The following is a 19,609-nucleotide window of genomic DNA, read 5'->3' on the forward strand; positions in this document are numbered from 1 at the left end:
GTAAAGGCAGCAGCAAAAGGTAAAACATGCAGAGAGTGTTTACGTGTCAGGTAACGTTACTGCCTTCTAAGATCTGTAATAAATCTATTAAATCAATCGTCACAAGTGTACCGAATCATGTTGGCACATAGACTAATAATATACAAGTTTAATAACTTATTGATAAATTCCCTATATATGACTTTTATTTTATACTTATTTCAGATGTGTCTTTGACTGACTGAGTTTTTTCTCTCCTAGATATGTGCGGATCTTTCAGAACGTGGACCTATCCAGCAACTTCTACTTCAGGTACTGTAAGTTTTCTCACAAAAACAGAGCCATTTATCACTAAATCACTAATATATAATTTATTAAGATGTAATGCCTGCCCTCCATGGGCCTTGCTCAAGGGCACATTGATAGAGCCCAGGAGGTGTACTGGCATCTCTCCAGCTACCAGTCCACAGTCCGTATGGGGACTTGAACCAGCGATCCTACGGTTTCCAAGCCAAGTCCCTACTGACTGAGCTACTGCCACCCCGAAACCTAAATCACCTAAATTTGGTGGAAAGTTAGCAAATTACTGTTCAGATTCAAGAGTTTGATGATGATGACTTTTTAACATTGTGAAATGAGACATTTTTCATTTTCACTACTTTATTGAATTGATTGAACAAAATCTGGCATATGCTCCCTTGTTTTTAGGCTCTTTACCAGGTCCAGATAAAAAAGAAAGCCTACTGTTAACATTAGAATTGAGAAAGAATAAAGATAAAGTTTTAAATAAAAAGTTTGATTTCTACAAGATCAACTCAACACAAGGCTGACCATGTGTGATGATGCCCAGAGCTCAGTACTAGTAACAGCTATGAAAAAAAAACTTTATTTGAACTCCGTTTTCCTTATACGGTACCTATCTTGATAAGTGTGCTATTGGTTGTCATAAGGAGTCTCCACACAGTCTTTATTGTATGTTTTGAATATTTCAGTTCATGCAAAGGTTTTTATGTCTTCCTTGTCAATTTGTCAAATTTTTTAGTGTGTAAAATGTTGAAAAGGTGCAAAAAACTAAGGAAACATACCTTTTAGATTTCATTTTGCATGTGTCCTATTGCTTAGATATTGCCGTTGTACCCTGCAGCTACAGCTATGACCTGAGCCATTCGCTGCAGTACAACCTGACTTTGCTGCAGAGACCTTATGAACTGTGGTCTTCACCAACTTCCCCTGCTGAGGAAGAAGTTAACAAACAGAGCAAGCAGGACAGCTTCGACATCTTTGAAGATGAGGGTCTGCCTACGCAGGGTGAGTGGAAGTAGCCATTATATTACGTTTGTTTGTTTGTTCTTTTGGGTGGAGAAGACCTTGTAAGCCTCTTCACATTGTGCAAGTCAATTGAAGACACTTTGCTGTTGCCATGAATGCCCATAAAAGTAGAAAGTCACTGATGTATTTGCCACAGTCAGAAGCGTTAATGTCTGTTTTTGTCATTGAAGTCCATTGAAAATCTATTGAAAAACAACTTGACTTGTCTTGGCTGATGTGTTCTGTCATGACATGTGTATTGTAATACATTAACATAAGCTAAGTCCCAGTTGCAACATTTTAATACAAATTTTCTTAAAAAAGTTTCTAAATATGCTCGTGTTCCACAGCCTGCGTCACCTCATCTTTTTTTCTATTTGTGGCATTCTAACTGATGATTTGGTCTTACCCCATTTCCTTAAAATGATCCTGAGGTTTTTATGTGTTCCTACTCTTCTGCCACAGTGGTTTACGGCCTCCAGAGCGAGCCGTACTACAAGTACGTGTGGAACGGGAAGCTGCTGGAACGAGTCAAGGACATAGTGCATCATGACTGGCTCATGTATATAATCCACGGCTTTTGTGGCCAGTCCAGTATCCTTTGAGCATTGTCAAGTCAGTTTTGTTTGTGCATTGCAGAATTGTTTGGCTGTTGCTTTGATTTATGTGTTTATGTATAAAAAATATATGCCATATAAACTGTATAGCACCTTCATGGGATTTTGTTGGGACATAACATCTGTCAGCATTGATTAATTTGATTAGTCGCACACAAGTACAGCAGAAGACAACTTTTATCTCTCGCAATGTTGTGCTTTGTTGGTACTCCCCCTCATCTCTCAGCCCCAGCATCACTTGTTGAACTGCGCTCGGCCTCCATCACAGCACGTGGATTACACTTGCTAAACGAGCGAGTGAGAGTGTGATTCACTACAAAACTGCAGAACCAATTTGTATTTATTCATAGGGCTTTATCAAAACAAGTATTATGGCAATTAAGCAAATGGTTACATCATGTATGTAAACACCGGCACGTGCATGATAGCTCCATCTGCTATCTGCAGGGAAAAGGCAGCAACATTGTGCATATTTAATCAGATAAGCCACGTTATTTTTTTTCTTTTTGGATTGAAGACAAAACCCATGTTTTGCCTTTCATGTTAGTGCTACTGTAGCTTTTGCTTTGTGGTTTTGAGTAGAAACAAGCTGCATACCAGAGATTAGTATTAGGCTCCACAGTAATCATTTCCTCTGGATTTTGTGAGAAGCTTTTGTAGCGTTGATGCATTGCTTACTGCTGCACAGGGGCTTTGTGCTTGACTAGAACTGAGTAAACAGTTTGATTTATTATGGTAAAAGTCTGCCTTAGGTCCAGATTTCAATCATTTACCATTAAGTCTCCTTTGCATTAATCACATTATGCAGTGTAAAATATGTTTTTTCCTTTCAGTCAAAACAAGTTACTCTTTTTTTTTATCAGTAATTTATTTTTTAAGAATTAATATTTTTCTGCCAGTAGTTGTGTTGCAGTAAGCTACAGTAAGGTGCACTTTATAGTCAGTACTCCTAGTAATCACCACTTTTGCCACTCTTATCAAGCAGCATGCTGCCACAGTGACATTGTGTGATTGAATTGCTTTGAGTTTAGACAATTCCTGGAAACAGTTTTGCCTTTATGGCTGTTTTTCTGAGAGGATGAAAGGACTGATAGGTGCAATAAGAGGAGACTCAGAGGATAGAGTAAATGCAGAAATTTGGAGAAGATGAGACACTGAAGCAGGCAGGGGAAAAAAGGCGATAAGGGGGAAAGGAAGACATTTGGCCTCATTACATATCCCTAAGCAATCATGTAGAAACAGATTAATAACTTTTGTTTCCAAAACAAACCTCTCCGGGAACCATCACCTTATCGTGGTGGAGAGGTTTGTGTGTCCCTATGAACTTGAGGGCTGTGTTGTCTGGAGCGTTGTGCTCCTGGTAGGGTCTCCCAAGGCAAAGTGGTCTCAGGTGAGGGGCCAGACAAAGAATGGTTCAAAAACCCTATGACACAACGAGGTAGAGATAGAAAGACCCTGCCCGGAGGAAGCTCGGGGCTCCTGTCTGGATCCAGGCCCAGATGGAGGGCTCGTCAGCGAGCGGTGGCCGGGTTTGCCACGGAGCCTGGCCGGGCACAGCCCGAAAAAGCTACATGGCACCTATCTCTCCAGCCCATGGGCCCCCCACCTGTGGGAGGAACCGCTGGGGTCGGGTGGCAGCCACACGGGTGGCAGTGAAGTTCAGGGGCCTCGACGGACCAGACCCGGGCAGCAGACGCTGGCTCTGGGGACGTGGAATGTCACCTCTCTGTGGGGGAAGGAGCCGGAGCTTGTGCGGGAGGTGGAGCGCTACCGGTTAGATCTGGTGGGGCTTACCTCTACGCACAGTCTCAGTTCTGGAACCGTACTCCTGGATAGGGGTTGGACCCTTTTCTTCTCCAGAGTTGCCCAGGGTGTGAGGCGCCGGGGCGGGTGTGGGGATACTCACAAGCCCCTGGCTGAGCGCCGCTACGTTGGAGTTTACCCTGGTGGACGAGAGGGTCGCCTCCCTACACCTGCGGGTTGTGGGGCGGGGGGGGAGTGGGGGACTCCGTAGTCCTGCTGGGGTGCACGTGGGCTATGATGGAGACACATGGAGAGGCGTGATTGGGAGGAACGGCCTCCCTGATCTAAACCAGAGTGGTTGTTTGTTGTTGGACTTCTAGTCATGGATTGTCTATAACAAACACCATGTTTGAACATAGGGATGCTCATAAGTGTACTTGGTACCAGAGCACCCTAAGCCAAAGGTCAATGATCGATTTTATAATCGTTTCATCTGATCTGAGGCCGTATGTTTTGGACACTCGGGTGAAGAGAGTGGCGGAGCTGTCAACCTGGGTCAGGGGGTGGGGGAAGACTCTGGACAGACCTGGTAAGCCCAAACGGGTAGTGCAAGTAAATTGTGAACGTCTGGAGGAGGCCCCTGTTCGACAGACTTTCAACTCACACCTCTGGCGGAGCTTTTCGTGCATCCCTGTGGAGGCTGGGGGCATTGAACCCGAGTTGACAATGTTCAAAGTTTTAATTGCTGAAGCTGCGGCGAGGAGCTGTGGTCTTAGGTGCCTCAAGGGGCGGTAACCCACGAACACCGTGGTGGACACCGGTGGTCAGGGAAGCCGTCCGACTGAAGAAGGAGGCAGTTGCAGGGTACCGAAGGGCTGCAGCCTCTGCCGTGAAAGAGGCAAAGCAGCGGGTGTGGGAGAAGTTTGGAGAAGACATGTTTCGGCACCAAGGTGCTTCTGGAAAAACCGTTCGCCACCTCAGGAGGGGGAAGCGGGGAATCATCCAAGCTGTGTCCAGTAAGGATGGGACACTGTTGACCTCAACTGAGGAGGTAATAGGGCGGTGGAAGGAGCACTTTGAGGAACTCCTGAATCCGACTAATACGCCCTCAATGTTAGAGGCAGAGCTGGAGGATGATGGGGGATTGTTGTCAATTTCCCAGGCGGAAGTCACTGATGTAGTCAAACAACTCCACAGTGGCAAAGCCCCTGGGATTGATGAGATCCGTCAAGAAATGCTCAAGGCTCTGGGTGTGGAGGGGCTGTCTTTGTTGACACGCCTCTTCAACATTGCGTGGAAGTCTGGGACAGTGCCAAAGGAGTGGCAGACCGGGGTGGTGGTTCCCCTTTTCAAAAAGGGGGACCAGAGGGTGTGTGCCAATTATAGGGGTATCACACTTCTCAGCCTCCCTGGTAAAGTCTACTCCAAGGTGCTGGAAAGAAGGGTTCGGCCGATAGTCGAACCTCAGATTGAAGAGGAACAATGTGGATTCCGTCCGGGTCGTGGAACAAGGGACCAGATCTTCACTCTCGCAAGGATTCTGGAGGGAGCATGGGAGTATGCCCATGCGGTCTACATGTGTTTCATGGATTTGGAGAAGGCGTATGACCGGGTCCCCCGGGAGATACTGTGGGAGATGCTGCGGGAGTATGGGGTGAGGGGGTCCCTTCTCAGGGCCATCCAATCTCTGTATGACCAAAGTGAGAGCTGTGTCCGGGTTCTCGGCAGTAAGTCGGACTCGTTTCAGGTGAGGGTTGGCCTCCGCCAGGGCTGCGCTTTGTCACCAATCCTGTTATGGACAGGATATCAAGGTGTAGTCGGGGTGGGGAGGGGTTGCAGTTTGGTGGGCTGGGGATCTCATCGCTGCTCTTTGCAGATGATGTGGTCCTGATGGCATCATCGGCCTGTGACCTTCAGCACTCACTGGATCGGTTCACAGCCGAGTGTGAAGTGGCTGGGATGAGGATCAGCACCTCTAAATCTGAGGCCATGGTTCTCAGCAGGAAACCGATGGAGTGCCTACTCCAAGTAGGGAATGAGTCCTTACCCCAAGTGAAGGAGTTCAAATACCTTGGGGTCTTGTTCGCGAGTGAGGTGACAATGGAGCGGGAGATTGGTCGGAGAATCGGCGCAGCGGGTGTGGTATTACATTCAATTTATTGCACCGTTGTGACGTAAAGAGAGCTGAGCCAGAAGGCAAAGCTCTTGATCTACCGGTCAGTTTTCGTTCCTACCCTCTCCTATGGTCATGAAGGCTGGGTCATGACCGAAAGAACGAGATCCAGGGTACAAGCAGCCGAAATGGGTTTCCTCAGGAGGGTGGCTGGCATCTCCCTTAGAGATGGGGTGAGAAGCTCAGTCATCTGTGAGGAGCTCAGAGTAGAGCCGATGCTCCTTTGCGTCGAAAGGAGCCAGTTGAGGTGGTTCGGGCATCTGGTAAAGATGCCCCCTGGGCACCTCCCTAGGGAGGTGTTCCAGGCACGTCCTGCTGGGAGGAGGCCTCGGGGAAGACCCAGGACTAGGTGGAGGGATTATATCTCCAATCTTGCCTGGGAATGCCTCGGGATCCCCCAGTCAGAGCTGGTTAATGTGGCTCAGGAAAGGGAAGTTTGGGGTCCCCTGCTGGAGCTACTCCCTCCGCGACCCGACACCGGATAAGCGGACGAAGATGGATGGATGGATGGATGTTTCCAAAATGTTCATACTGTAGCTAAGAATAACATTTTTATGTGACTTGGACTTGTTTTGAACCGATGCTGTTAAATTGATAGGTCATGACATAAAACACAACTGATGTTAGGCAAAATACTAAATAAATGCTAGAGTACAGTGACTAGCTTTTTCTTAAGTTTTCATAAAGTTCTCAAAAGTGGTTAGTCTACCAAAGTATAAAATACTAATATTTAGTGTAATAATAGTGTGTTTTAAAACAGGTGATTGTGTAATGTGGTCAGTGGTGCATTATTATTGTATTATTATTATTATTATTATTATTATTATTATTATTATTATTATTCCTTTCCTTTCCTTTTATTCTTCCTTTACCCACCAACTACAGAGCTGCTGATCTACGGCCGACCGGTCCACATCACCCTTTTTGCCAGGCGCTCCAGCAAATTTGCCGGGACCCGCTTCCTCAAAAGAGGAGCCAACTGCGAGGTACAGCAGTTGCCAAGGCAACAGGGAAGAATAGATGGTAGAGGCAGGGCTGAGGGCCACCTGGATGATTGAGATGACTCAGGGTGATCACAGGGGGTTAATTTGGCCCGCTGCCTCTTCCTTGAGTATGCATGAGTTGTTTGTGTGGGTGTGTGGTGGAGGTGGGAGGAAATTTAGGAGCAAACATAGATATCCTGCCATCCTGAGATCAGCTTGGACACCGTTTTCACAGTTTCCTGCTATTGTGGTCAATGCCAAGTAAAGTAGTTTTTATACAAAATTGCAACTATGTTTCATTATAGAATACTGTCTGATTGGCCTTTATCACAACAGACAGTTTGACTTGTCATAGCAGGAAAAACAGGTGTAACTAATGTTGAGAACGATGGCTCTGTTCCATGTGTAAATGTATCAATAAGTCATGTCAGTGGGCCAGCATGCACAGAAGCTTAAGCGAGTGCAGCCCTTATTAATATTATTAATTAACCTGTGGTTGTCCTGCTGTGTGATAGCAAAATGTCAGCCGTTAAGAAGGTCTGTGGGCTTAAAGGTCCTATGACATGCTGCTTTTTGGATGCTTTTATATAGGCCTTAGTGGTCTCCTAATACTGTATCTGAAGTCTCTTTCCCAAAATTCAGCCATGGTGCAGAATTACAGCCACTAGAGCCATTCCCACAATGAGCTTTCCTTAGGATGTGCCATTTCTGTGTCTGTAGCTTTAAACGCTATTGAGGAAAAGGGGAGGGGGGGGCAAGGTGGAGGGTGGGGTGTGGCCTTGACCAACTGCCACTTTGCTTGTTTGCAAGCCATGATGTCTCTTTCTCATGGGCGGGCCAAATTTTCTGGGCGGGCAAAGCAGAGAAAGGGGAGGTAACCTTGCTCCTTATGACCTCATAAGGAGCAAGATTCCAGATCGGCCCATCTGAGCTTTCATTTTCTCAAAGGCAGAGCAGGCTACCCACGGCTCGGTTTACACCTATCGCCATTTCTAGCCACTGGGGGACCATAGGCAGGCTGGGGAAACTCGTATTAATGTTAAAAAACCTCATAAAGTGAAATTTTAATGCCATGGGACCTTTTTAAAATGTCGATTTACTTGTTATTTTAATGCTTTGGAGCTTTAAATGGAGATGGAGTTTGCCCGGTTGTCATGGATTAGTAGATTTTAAGAAATTCTTGTCTGTGTTGACCTTGATCATGTCTCTTCATGTGAGATGATCAAAAGCTGCAGAACAGCTTATTAACTGCTGTTTCTGTTTTCCATTTTCTTCTGAGCACTTCATGGGCTTCTCTTCCATGTTCCCAAGTCAAAGTTCATTATTGTCGTTGGAAGCAGCAGTTTAGTAGCTGTTCTGAAGTTTTCAATCATATCACATGATTCTCATCCGCAGATGATCAAGATTCAGATTGCCAATTCAACATGAACGAGAATTTCCTTGAACTGACAATTCTGTGAACATTTGGAGAGCTCCACCTGCTGATGAAGATTATAAAAAAATTCCGGACAGCTACTAAATGGACCTTTTGATGAGATTGTTTTCCCAACCTTTGTGTTTTTCTGTTGTTTCCAGGGGGATGTGGCTAATGAGGTTGAGACAGAGCAGATCGTCCATGATGCCTCAGTTATGTCTTTCGCAGCAGGAAGTTACTCCTCATACGTCCAGGTGCGAGGTTCAGTCCCGCTCTACTGGTCCCAGGACATTTCCACCATGATGCCAAAACCCCCAATACGATGTAAGACTCATGCTAAACACCAGATTTGTTGCTTACTTTGTTCATCAACTTCTTTGTTTTTCCATTATCAGACTAGTGTGTTAAAGAAAATGGTATCATGGCTTGGATTATTGATGGACTTTTTGCTGCTTGAAGGGATAGTTTAAATTTTTTGAAGTGTGGTTGTTTCAAGTACTTATCTGTAGTCGGCACGCCCCCAGTTTAGAGAAGCAGGTGGCTAAAATACATTTTCCTGCTGCCCCCCGTCCACAGCAGTACATTGCTTAGTTTCCGTTCTGGTACTCCTGCCTGCTTCTCCAAACTGGGGGCGTGCCATCTACTTCAAAATATCCATCCCCTTAAGGTGTCCAACATCTGCTTTATAATGGAAAAGGTAGAGAGTTGTCAACGCTGCCCAGGCTTTGATGGAATATCTTCATATCCACTTTGTCCTGATACATAAAGGCCGATAACAAATGCAAGATACAGGTATATCCTCTTTCAGAGGTCAGCCATACAGTAGCACAATAGGTATTCTAACTATTTATATGTATAATGCTCAATGTATTCAACCTAATGGATGCCCAGGACCAGAAATAACCTTGTAGGGACAGAGGAAGAATGTTATTGGAAAAACTGCATTTAAAAAAAGGGAAGAGTGGCTTTATACCAGGGCAATACTTCCCAACCACTGGGACAAAGATAAGAAGAAGAAAAAAAGAGAATGAAACAGGTGAAGGCAGGATACCCCCCTCCTGGTTCTCATCTTTGTATCCATTATGAGCTGGATAAAAACACAAAACCAGGGCGAGAGGGGGTGGGTGTGTGGATGTGTGGGTGTAGGAAGATATTGGTGCTTGCATGTGTACAATACCTGTATTAAATCATAACCCCCCCCCACCCCCAGTTTGCCCTTTAATTCATCCTCAGATGGCATTTACTTGTGTGAGAGACACACTGAGCGTGTCCCTGAGATCCCTCTGTGTATAAACTCATCCTGCTCCTGCTTTGATCCTGAAAGACTTTATTTGACATTTCTCAAATGTTGCCCAATTCTTGCACTATCAGATTATATTTCACTGTGTATATGTACATGTAGTTTGACACAGTTTGCCCTTGGTAATGGTATACTTGGTTAACTTTCCTCTTTTAAATTATATTTTTGCATGATAATGGTATTGGCCTTCTCATGTAATCCATGTAAAAAAGGAATAGGCCATATCTCCCAAAATTACTATTCATTCACTCATTCAACCTTAATTTATACTCAAGACATCATTGAGGGGCGGCCCTCATTTACAATGACAAAGAGTCAATTACAAAGACAAAGAAAGGCAAAAACAAGAATAAGGAAATAAAAACACAGAAAAGCTATGCCATCATAAGAACAATAGAAGGCTACTAACATTTTCTTAATTGGAAAAAAGATAATTTGATAACTAATTTAGGATGATTTAAAAGAAAATACAATTATGTAAATCAATTACAAGTAGAAGTTTGGAGGTTGAAAATCAGATTTCTAAAATCTCCAAAAGGTACAAGAGAGTTGATTTTAGGAAGGGGCTGTCAGGTGCACTAAAATTAAGTTTTTCAAGTTCAGACCAAGCTTGTGGAACTTGAAGCAAAAGCCTGTGCTTTGTTAGTCTACCACCTCCTTGAGTGTTGTGAAACTGACATGAAGTCTTAACAATTAAAAACCAGGTGCAGCCTGGTGATTGTGATGCTGGCAGCATAGACTGACACCTGTTAGACGAATCTAGGTCAGCAATGGGTCTGTACATGCTGAGTCCTTATCACATCATGCATTGCCTATTCTCTCGTCCCAGCCATAACTGTCAAGACTCATTGTTACGTAAGTGTATACATACTGTCTTTATGACTGCCCTGAAGTGGGCAAATGTCTTGGTTGTGAAGGATATGACCTTAATTGTGTTACTCTTCTTCACCATCATCGTCATTATCTACAATCCCTTCCCATGGTACAATAAGAATGTTATAGGGTGTACTGTATGGGGTTGTAAACTCTCATCTACCCCTGAGTGTGCAGTGCACAAAGTAATGAATTGTGGAGTGAACTTGAAAACTGTGTGCCTGAGCTCCTGTTTTTATTGTTTTAGATACCAGTGAGCATGGTCTGACCTATTTCCTCTAATCTTTCTTCTGACTGGTTCAATTGACTGCTGGCTGCAGGTGTGGGGTTCCACTGAGTGCCAAATGGAGGCATTTAACATGATTTTAAAATAAATAATTAATAAAAGAATGAAAACGGAAGTGAGAGTGCTTGAGACTTTACAGCTCAGTATTATACTTTTATATGTGTATGTTTATTGGCTCAATGAAACAGACCGTCCCTATTAAAACAAGTTACCTCATCTACATACTTTCTTGTCTTACTGAAGAAGCTTGAGTCTTAACAAACTGCCTTTCAGAATTACAAATTTTGCTCTGTTTCTTAAATTAACATTTTAAAATGAAACACTTTGTGTCGACACTTTCAGCAGAGACATCCAGATGCAATACAGTAGCCTAAAACACTATTATTCTTAACCATCTGATAACGTGATAACCCTGAATGCCCTTAAATATTAAACACTCAGTTTGACTTCTCTTTCAGTGGACCAAGCTGACCCATACGCCCACGTAGCTGCCCTCCATTTTGACCAGATGCTGCAGCGGTTTGGCTCTCCTATCATCATCCTCAACCTGGTCAAGGTAACACACACACACACACACTCACATCATAAGATGATAACATAAAGCAGGTCAAGTGTCCTGGAAATAGTCATTATTATTATTTTAGTATCCTGTTTAGTATTGTTTTGTTTTTTTTCCAATTTGACTGTGACTGGAAAATGATGCAGTATGACTCCACTTTTCCTGAACAGATGTCACAACAAATTGCAGTAATTCAGTATTATAAAGTAGAAACGGAATAACAAAAAAGAAATACACTGACATCCCACTAACGGTTAAAACAACTGACAGATGCAGTCTTATCAAGAGAAGATTTGCAGTGCACTAGGCACAGTCTTTTTGTTTTTTGAATTATTTGACTGGCTGTGAAACAATTGTAATTATGTATTTCCTCACTCCTTTCCTTATTAAACCCCATGTGTATTCTATTTTGTTTATTTAGTTTTGATAACTGATCACTAAAAGAAATGATGACAAGAAAATATTGGAAAGAAAGAATATTTTTATTGAGGAACTTGAAGGAAAATGTATGTTGTATTAAAGGAGAAATCAGTTTCTCAAAAAATTAACATTGTACTCAACATTGTGTTTGGAGAGAAGGCAAGCATACCTAAAGTAATATTAGACTAAGATCCAGGTGGTAAAATACTAGAATTTTCTTTAACAATACTGCCTAGTGTGAGGATTATATAAAATATCTTTGTGGTGTGTTTGGATGAAATATGCCCAGTCTGTGGAATCACTCAATAGGTTGTTATCTATTGGGGGCTGTAAATGTAAAATTCGCCAAGCACTGGATGATATTCAGGGTTAGTTGTTGCTATGGAGATTTTCATTATCATGAGACATTTTCCTGTCAGATGGTGATACTAGCAGTTGAAATGGTAACTTCTATCTATTGATCTAAATCTGCTCTGCAAACACACACAGTAATGATGAAAGGGAACACACACACACACACACACACACACACACACACACACACACACACACACACACACACACACACACACACACACACACACACACCTGCAAAGACACGCATGGTTTCCTGCTCCCTATAATAATGTATGTAAGGTGTATGATGATGCTTTTTCGATAACACTTTATTTAAAGGGGTGTGCATAAGACTGACATGACACTGTCATTATTATGACATGACACCTATCATGAACATGAAGGAGTCATTTTGAGTGTTCATGACGTTCATGATGTCATTAAGGGCCCTATTTTAACGATCTGAAACCCAAGTATCAAATGTGAAACGCAAGTAGCTTTGTGGGCGGATCTTGGGCGCTGTTGCTATTATATGGCGGGATAAATGACTCTTGCGGCCTACGCAAATCTAAAATGGGTTGGTCTGAAGTAGCTAGGTGTGGTTTGGGCATAACGTGCAATAAACCAATCAGAGCGTCATCTCACATTCCCTTTAAGAGCAGGCGCGCTTGTTCCATGGCGGATTGCTATTATGACGGCGGATTTGCCTGGCGCACGCCAGCGGGAGCTGTCCGGGATGCGGCAAAGTAATAAATGCCCGTCTTGGCCGGGTGGCGATGTTGCTGCTCCTCTCAGGCGCATCTCCTCAAGTCTGGAGAGAATTGCTGCAGCCATGCAGCGTGGGCCTCCAAACACACCACCTGCACCTGTTTGACCCTTCCTCCTCCCCCCACTCCATCTCTGTCCACTCGCTCCACAAGGAGCGCATCGAGCATTGCCACTCCCGGACCAGATTCCGCCGCAGTGTCCAATCCCACTGTAGTTCAACATTACGTCTCCTTAAGTCCTCTAATATTTCCTCATTTATGTCATCAACACATCCATGATTCATGGAAATGTTGTGTAAAACACAACAAGCCACAAAGAATGCTGCAACTTTTTGAGGACTGTACTGTAAAGTGCCTCCTGATCTATCCAAACACCTGAAGCGCATTTTCAGTTATATTTTTCTTTGTAATTATGTATGGTTTGCAAAAATGGGAACTGCTGCGTCCGTGTAGATGAGCGAAGCAAAGTGTATGTGCGTTGTGCACACGCTACATTGTTTTGTTTTCTGAAACTGCAAAATAGCACTAGGGAACGTTTACGCCGGAACACGCCTCTTCTTTTCGCTGAACCGCCCCCGGAAGCGCAAATGCATTCCCTAATTTACCGACGTGCGTCTGTGGAGGGAAAAGTCCGCTGTGTGTCGGGTGCAAAATAGGAATGATACATGCGTTGGTGTACAAAGGCAATTGCGCTGAGTGCAAGATAGGGCCATAAGTGTCATTTTGTAAATTATGTTATATTATTAAGTGAAGTGAAACAATTTGGAACAGTTGGTCATGAAGTTTGATTTCATCATCACATACTTACAAGACTGTGTCATGAATAATATCCTTGACCTCAAGTAAAGTGGAACCATTTGGACTTGTCATTAAGATGTCTTAAAAGTTATAAGACCCGTTTGACAACAGTGAATGCAGTACCGAGTTGATTTATTGAGTTTTGGACTTGTTGCAAACTGTAGTTAGCTGCCATTACGTCGGTTAGCTGTAACGTTACAGCGGTCCAATTAGCTAGCTAACATTAGCAGACTCAGACCTGGCCTGCAAGAGCTAGCTAAACCCGGAAAGAAAACCATCTCAGTTACGTTAGCGCATTCCATGTAGTAAACTGGCCTCCTCCGTAAGTCTTGGAGGCTGTTTTTAGTCCCGGTCTGGCGATACCGACTCAGCTAAAACGCTAGCATGGCGGAATGAATTTAATACGATTGAATCGCTTGAAGCTGTCTGGTGAAACCCAGTTTAAAGCACATTCTGCACTATTGTCTACTGTAAATGCTAATCATTATCTGGGACGCGACAATTCCCTCCCTACTTGTTGCCTTCGTTAGTTTTACTGGTTAGGTTTAGGCATTAGAAGTGAGATTGGTTAGGGTAAGAATACCAGGGTTGGCCAATCAGAGGCAGAGTAGGGCGGAACATTTCTTCACCATCAAAATTCCACCAGTGGTGTGCTGGTGATACTGCAATATTTGGTATCGATCCGATACCAAGTAAATACAGGGCCAATATCGCAGATACCGATACTTTTTAATATTTAAGGAGGATGAATTTTCATGAGCTTTAGCCTAAGTATTTTTGTGATTTTACATTTGGATTATAAGTTAAAACCAAGGACAGAATTTTCATATGCTTGTATACATTTGTTGTGTTACCACTGTATCTTATAGCCTCTTTGCAAATTATACAGCTTGCCGTTGTTTCATTTTTGGCCTGAAAATATAGCCACACAGAACTCCTCTTCCTCTCTGCCATTATTCTGCTCCGTCTCTGTACTGTTTGTGTGTGTGTGTGCTGCTGGTCGCTGCCAGGCCTGGCTGCTTGCTTGCTTGTTTGCCTGGCGCCACTGAGTCACGCAACGGTACAACATCAAATCACAAGAGGGGGGCAGACGAGCAAAGTGTGCCTGCTCCGCGCTGTGACAGGACTTGACCACTTTAAAGCAGCGGAACTTACACAGACAGTTGCTTCTTTGATGAAACCGCAGCGGTGCATACTGGAGAGAAACTGAAACTAAACTATCAATCTTATTACACTGGTATTGATCAATATCAATACCAACGTTGGTATCAATGTTATCGATATTTGGATCGATCCGCCCGCCACTCCTGTGAACACGGCTACATGGATGGGACCAAACACAGCCGAGAGAATACACTACCAAGAGGGTTTTCTTTCTGGGTTTGACTCTTTGCAGCCCTGGCCTGAGTGAGCTAATTTAACAGCTGTACAACTAACTGAATTCACAAGCTAGCTAACGGCAGCTAACTACAGTTAGCAGTTACTTTAGTAAGCTGCCGTAAGCTAGTTTTAGCAACAAGAAACGTTAGCCTAAAGCTAACGTTATCTGTTCAAAATGAATTAAATCACCTTGGTATTATTCATGACACCGTCTTATAGCTATCTAAGCATTTGATGATTAAATCAAACATCATGACAGGTTCAAATTGTTTCACTTTACTTGAGGTCAATGAAACCTATTCATGACACAATTACATAAGGCTCTCATGACAGCCAATGTAAAAACCAACCTCTTAATGACAGTTTAATGTATGTTAACACACAAAGCTAAATAGTTTATTAAAGTTTGATAATTGGGCCTGTGACTGGTTATGTTGTCTAGGTTAATGTCAAGTTGTCATGACAAAGACATTGACAGGTTGTATTGTCTTATTTAATGTCAAGTTGTCATAACAGAGATTGTTGTCTTCGTTACTGTCAAGTTGTCATGACAAAGACATCTCGGACAAAGTCATAATTTACAGAGTGACACTTAATGACAACAGTCATGAACACTCAAAATGACACCATCATGTTCATGATAGGTGTCATGTCATAATCATGACGGTGTCATGTCAGTCTTATGCACACCCCTTCAAATAAAGTGTTACCGCTTTGTTTTCTTTCATCTTCAACCCTGTGTGCAGTGCTCTAAAAGTAATTTTTGCATTGCCTTTTCCCATACACGCGCATGGACGCACTTGGTCACACAGCCATACACTCTTGGGTTTCAAGCTCACGTTGTCACTCACAAGGGGAGCTGTGAAGCGGCGGACCAATCACAGACCTCACAGGTCCGCACAAGCCCCTGCCATGTGATATATGCCGACTGTGCTGACTAAGTGAGGACACCCTGCTTATATGCTACACCCTCTCTCTTATCCCAGAGAGACAGAAAGAGGGAGGAATGGGCAATTAACCATGATATCATGACAGTCCATCTTTCCACAGTGGTGACTAGGAAAGGTTGTGTTGTTTTGTCAAGTGTTGGTGCATGTTTGTATGTTAAGAGAGGTAGAGAGAACACATCCAAGCATGTGAATCCAACCAGCCAATTTAATTAGAGTCAAGTAGCATTGACTGCCGGAGATAACTTTTACTCTTCCCACTCAGATATATATATTTTGAAATATTAAATCTATTTTGATTTAATGAAAATGGATCAAACTCTTTTTTTGAGAGAATCCTATCTAAAACCAACATAAAACCAGCACAGCCATAAAGAAGAGGAATTAAGATGAGACAAGATAAAATCGAGCCATTAAACACCTTTTTTCTATGCAAAAGCAAAACTATACATTAAAATAATTACGGTGCACATTACAGTTTCCATTACAGTGTGCATGACCAGCCCCCTACATGTGCATGAGTGACTGTCTGTATTCATGTTATCATTCATGGTCTGAGAGCTTCGCACATCTATAACCATGATTGTTACAGTGAACAACACGTGAGCTTTTGTAAGTATATGTGCACGTGTAGTACATTTCTAGTGTCTCATCTGTGTGAGTGTGTGTATGTTTGTGCGTGTGTGTATATGCCAGACTGTATGACACGCTCTGCTGAAGGGGTGAGGAAATGCATCAGTAATTTGACTGGTTACAGTGTTGCTTTGCTGCTGCTGAATGTGTGGATGGAGATATGAGCTGCTAAATAATGTGCTTCCAAGCCCATTATCACCCTGGGTGATCAGTAAAAAAAACACAATTCGCGGAGAAATAAGTTAACGGAGAAATAAGTCAACGGACGGTGTTACAGGTCACAGAGGCAGACAGATAATGTGTGTGCATGTATTTTTATTAACGAAAAAAATATTAAATGTTAATTTTTTTTTAACTTCATTCCTCCCTTTGCAGCATAAGATTCAATTTGCACCAATGTCCTGCACAACTGTGCTTCTTATCATATTTCCCCATCTATCTGCAGTGTCTATCCTCAGTTCTGTGCTTCACACTACATATATGACCAACTCTGCATGAATTCTGTAAACTGTTTCTTGCAGCTCTATTTTTCTCCAAGGTGACTGTGGAGAAGACGTGAATGCATCAAAGAGAACAAATATCTGTCATATGTCAGACTATATCTGCTGGTGTCCTCATGGAACCGATTAGCTCTTTGGTGATAGAATCAGTCATATGTTTGATGTACGTATTTCTCTCTGTTGTACTACAGAAACGGGAAAAGAGGAAACATGAGAAGATTCTGAGTGAAGAGCTTTACCCAGCTGTGATCAACCTAAATCAGTTCCTCCCTCCAGACAACTGCATCGACTACATCGCCTGGGACATGGCCCGCTACACAAAGAGGTGTTGATAATAAATGTGCCAATGTAGTGAGCTTAAATTTGCTTAATTGTAATGTTAGCATCAACTTTTCAAACTTGGAAATAAGTTTTGCTTGAGTAAGCCATTATGCAAACTTTACAGTACAGCAGCACATACGATATTTTAGTTTTCTTAGATTTATATATTTATAGGTCCATTCAGTCTAAAACGATGACTCGTGGTGGGTTCAGACATAGCATGCAAGAGTGAATAGTTTGCGTGAGCTGGTGTGGAAAATGAAGCAGCACAAATTTGCTAACTAGCACGCTACGCACTACATCTGAATGTAACTAATTACATTATTAATTTTCCAATACAGGAATCTTGCCTGTCTGATATTTTCTGCCATGTGCCATTAGGATCAAAGAATAGAGTTATGTAATTCTGGGAATTGTTGCTACCATGCCTCCCGCCAGAATCCAGTTGTACGCATATTGTGGAGGTTAGTGTATTTGAGATCAGAGTTCAATTTAATTGAACAGAGAAACTGAAAAGCCTAGTGGGAAATTAGATTGGTGTGTGATGCCATCCAGAAGAGTGCAGCTGCTCTTTCCATTGAAAATAATATCCCATGGTTCCCACCTGTTCTTTTTCTGTGAAAGCCCTGTGAGGATGAATATCCCCAGAATTTGGCCTTGTTTGGCCTGTGTTAATTCCTTGAAAAAAAAGCTACAGAAACGCAAAAAAATAATGTGATCTTCCCATTTTTCTTTTTCTTAGTAAGTTGTGCAACGTACTGGACCGTCTAAGCATGATAGCAGAGAACGTGGTTAAGCGAACCGGTTTCTTCATTAATCGTTCCGACTTCTACTGTCACACCATCAGACCAGATGACAGGTAAGCCTTTTTTTTTGTCCTGCACTGGGCCTATTGTTTCTCGTAAAAACAGAGGAAACTGACACCAGATTTTAAACTTTGATCAGTTAGGTGTTATGTACAAACAAACACTCAAATATTGCATTATACATGGTTCCTACGGTCCTTCAAATCCTTGAAAGTTTGTAAATTTGAGGGACAATATCAAGGCCTTGAAAGTTTTTGAAAATAGACATAAATAGATATGGGTCATTGAAAGTGGGGGGTGAAATACTTATTTTCGTAACAATCAAGTATCAAAAACTGAGGAGGACACACTGTTGGATGCTGTCCTCCTTTCCTTCTCTTTCTTCAATGCCTAACAAATGTCTTTCTGCTTGAGCAGCACTGGTTGAAGCCTGAAAATATTGTAAACAAATTAATAACATAACTAATTATATTGGTCGGACTGTTCAGCTCTGTTTCAGACCTCCGGGTCAGGCGGGTCCTCATCCTCAACACGTGCCTTTTTTGGTCGCGGAAAATACTTTTCAATACTCCTCTGGATTGAAGCAGCAAAATTTCAGTGTCAGAGTAAAAAAAATGACATAACATTATTTATAACAAGTTTATTTGATTCATAGCTGCTACATATAGTGTTTTGACCTCGACAACCCAACTGCATTTTACCGCAAACTTGCGACTAGTTAACTTTCTAAAGCAGGCACAATCGCTTGTTTGCTGAGTCGGGTCGGGACTCCAACATTAACTTTTCTAAGTGAGGGTGTATTATCCATTTTTCTATTCATACATATTCAGCATCATACGTTTATCAAATGCTTAATTTTGAACTCTCCAGATATGAATTCTTAATGGAAATTATGCCTGATGACAGTTGTATTGCAGAGAGTTTTCTGTTAACGAGCTGAGTAGATTGCAGTCCATGTACTTAAAGCATGGCTCTTCCATTGCTTGCATGTCTTAATCACTTTCATACAACATTACCATTCTGTTACATAACCCAACAATCACGCCATTGCCAGTATTTATTACCCTTTCTTTGGCATTAGCCAATGCTATCTCACATTCTTTGTTATACACGCTTATATGCACACACAAACAAAACCCTCATAAGCTTTCATGTGTAGTAGATGCACTTTAATAATTATGGCACCTGTAGCCTTCATCACATGCATAAGTTAGCACATGAATAATAAAGCTAATCAAAAATACTTTGGCACTCTGGCATGCACTTTGTCAGACACATACTTTCTAATATCTAGTCTCTACTCTACTCTAATACTTGAACTATAATTGCTCATTATTCTCAGTCAGGTCATAATGTTTATGCCACAATTAGATCACTTTGCTTTAAAAAAAATAAATAAAAAAACTACCCTTCCACACCTATTCTATTTGTCTTCAGAGTACCACCTCTAAACAATTAAAAGTTAG

At 42.4% G+C, this 19,609-nt stretch overlaps 1 protein-coding gene across 2 annotated transcripts in view; it reads left to right on the forward strand.

Moving 5' to 3' along the window:
- Window positions 1-19,609, forward strand: part of fig4a (FIG4 phosphoinositide 5-phosphatase a) — an 85,667-nt gene that overhangs the window by 9,117 nt on the left and 56,941 nt on the right. For both annotated transcript variants that reach the window (XM_039781219.1, XM_039781220.1), the window contains exons 6-13: window positions 241-291; window positions 1,124-1,287; window positions 1,753-1,881; window positions 6,706-6,806; window positions 8,379-8,541; window positions 11,135-11,232; window positions 17,208-17,341; window positions 18,080-18,196. In XM_039781219.1, coding sequence (XP_039637153.1) covers window positions 241-291; window positions 1,124-1,287; window positions 1,753-1,881; window positions 6,706-6,806; window positions 8,379-8,541; window positions 11,135-11,232; window positions 17,208-17,341; window positions 18,080-18,196 — 957 coding nt within the window. The remainder of the gene's footprint in view (window positions 1-240; window positions 292-1,123; window positions 1,288-1,752; window positions 1,882-6,705; window positions 6,807-8,378; window positions 8,542-11,134; window positions 11,233-17,207; window positions 17,342-18,079; window positions 18,197-19,609) is intronic.

This window comes from Perca fluviatilis, chromosome 18, assembly GCF_010015445.1.
Source record: "Perca fluviatilis chromosome 18, GENO_Pfluv_1.0, whole genome shotgun sequence".
Classification (NCBI taxonomy): Eukaryota; Metazoa; Chordata; class Actinopteri; order Perciformes; family Percidae; genus Perca; species Perca fluviatilis.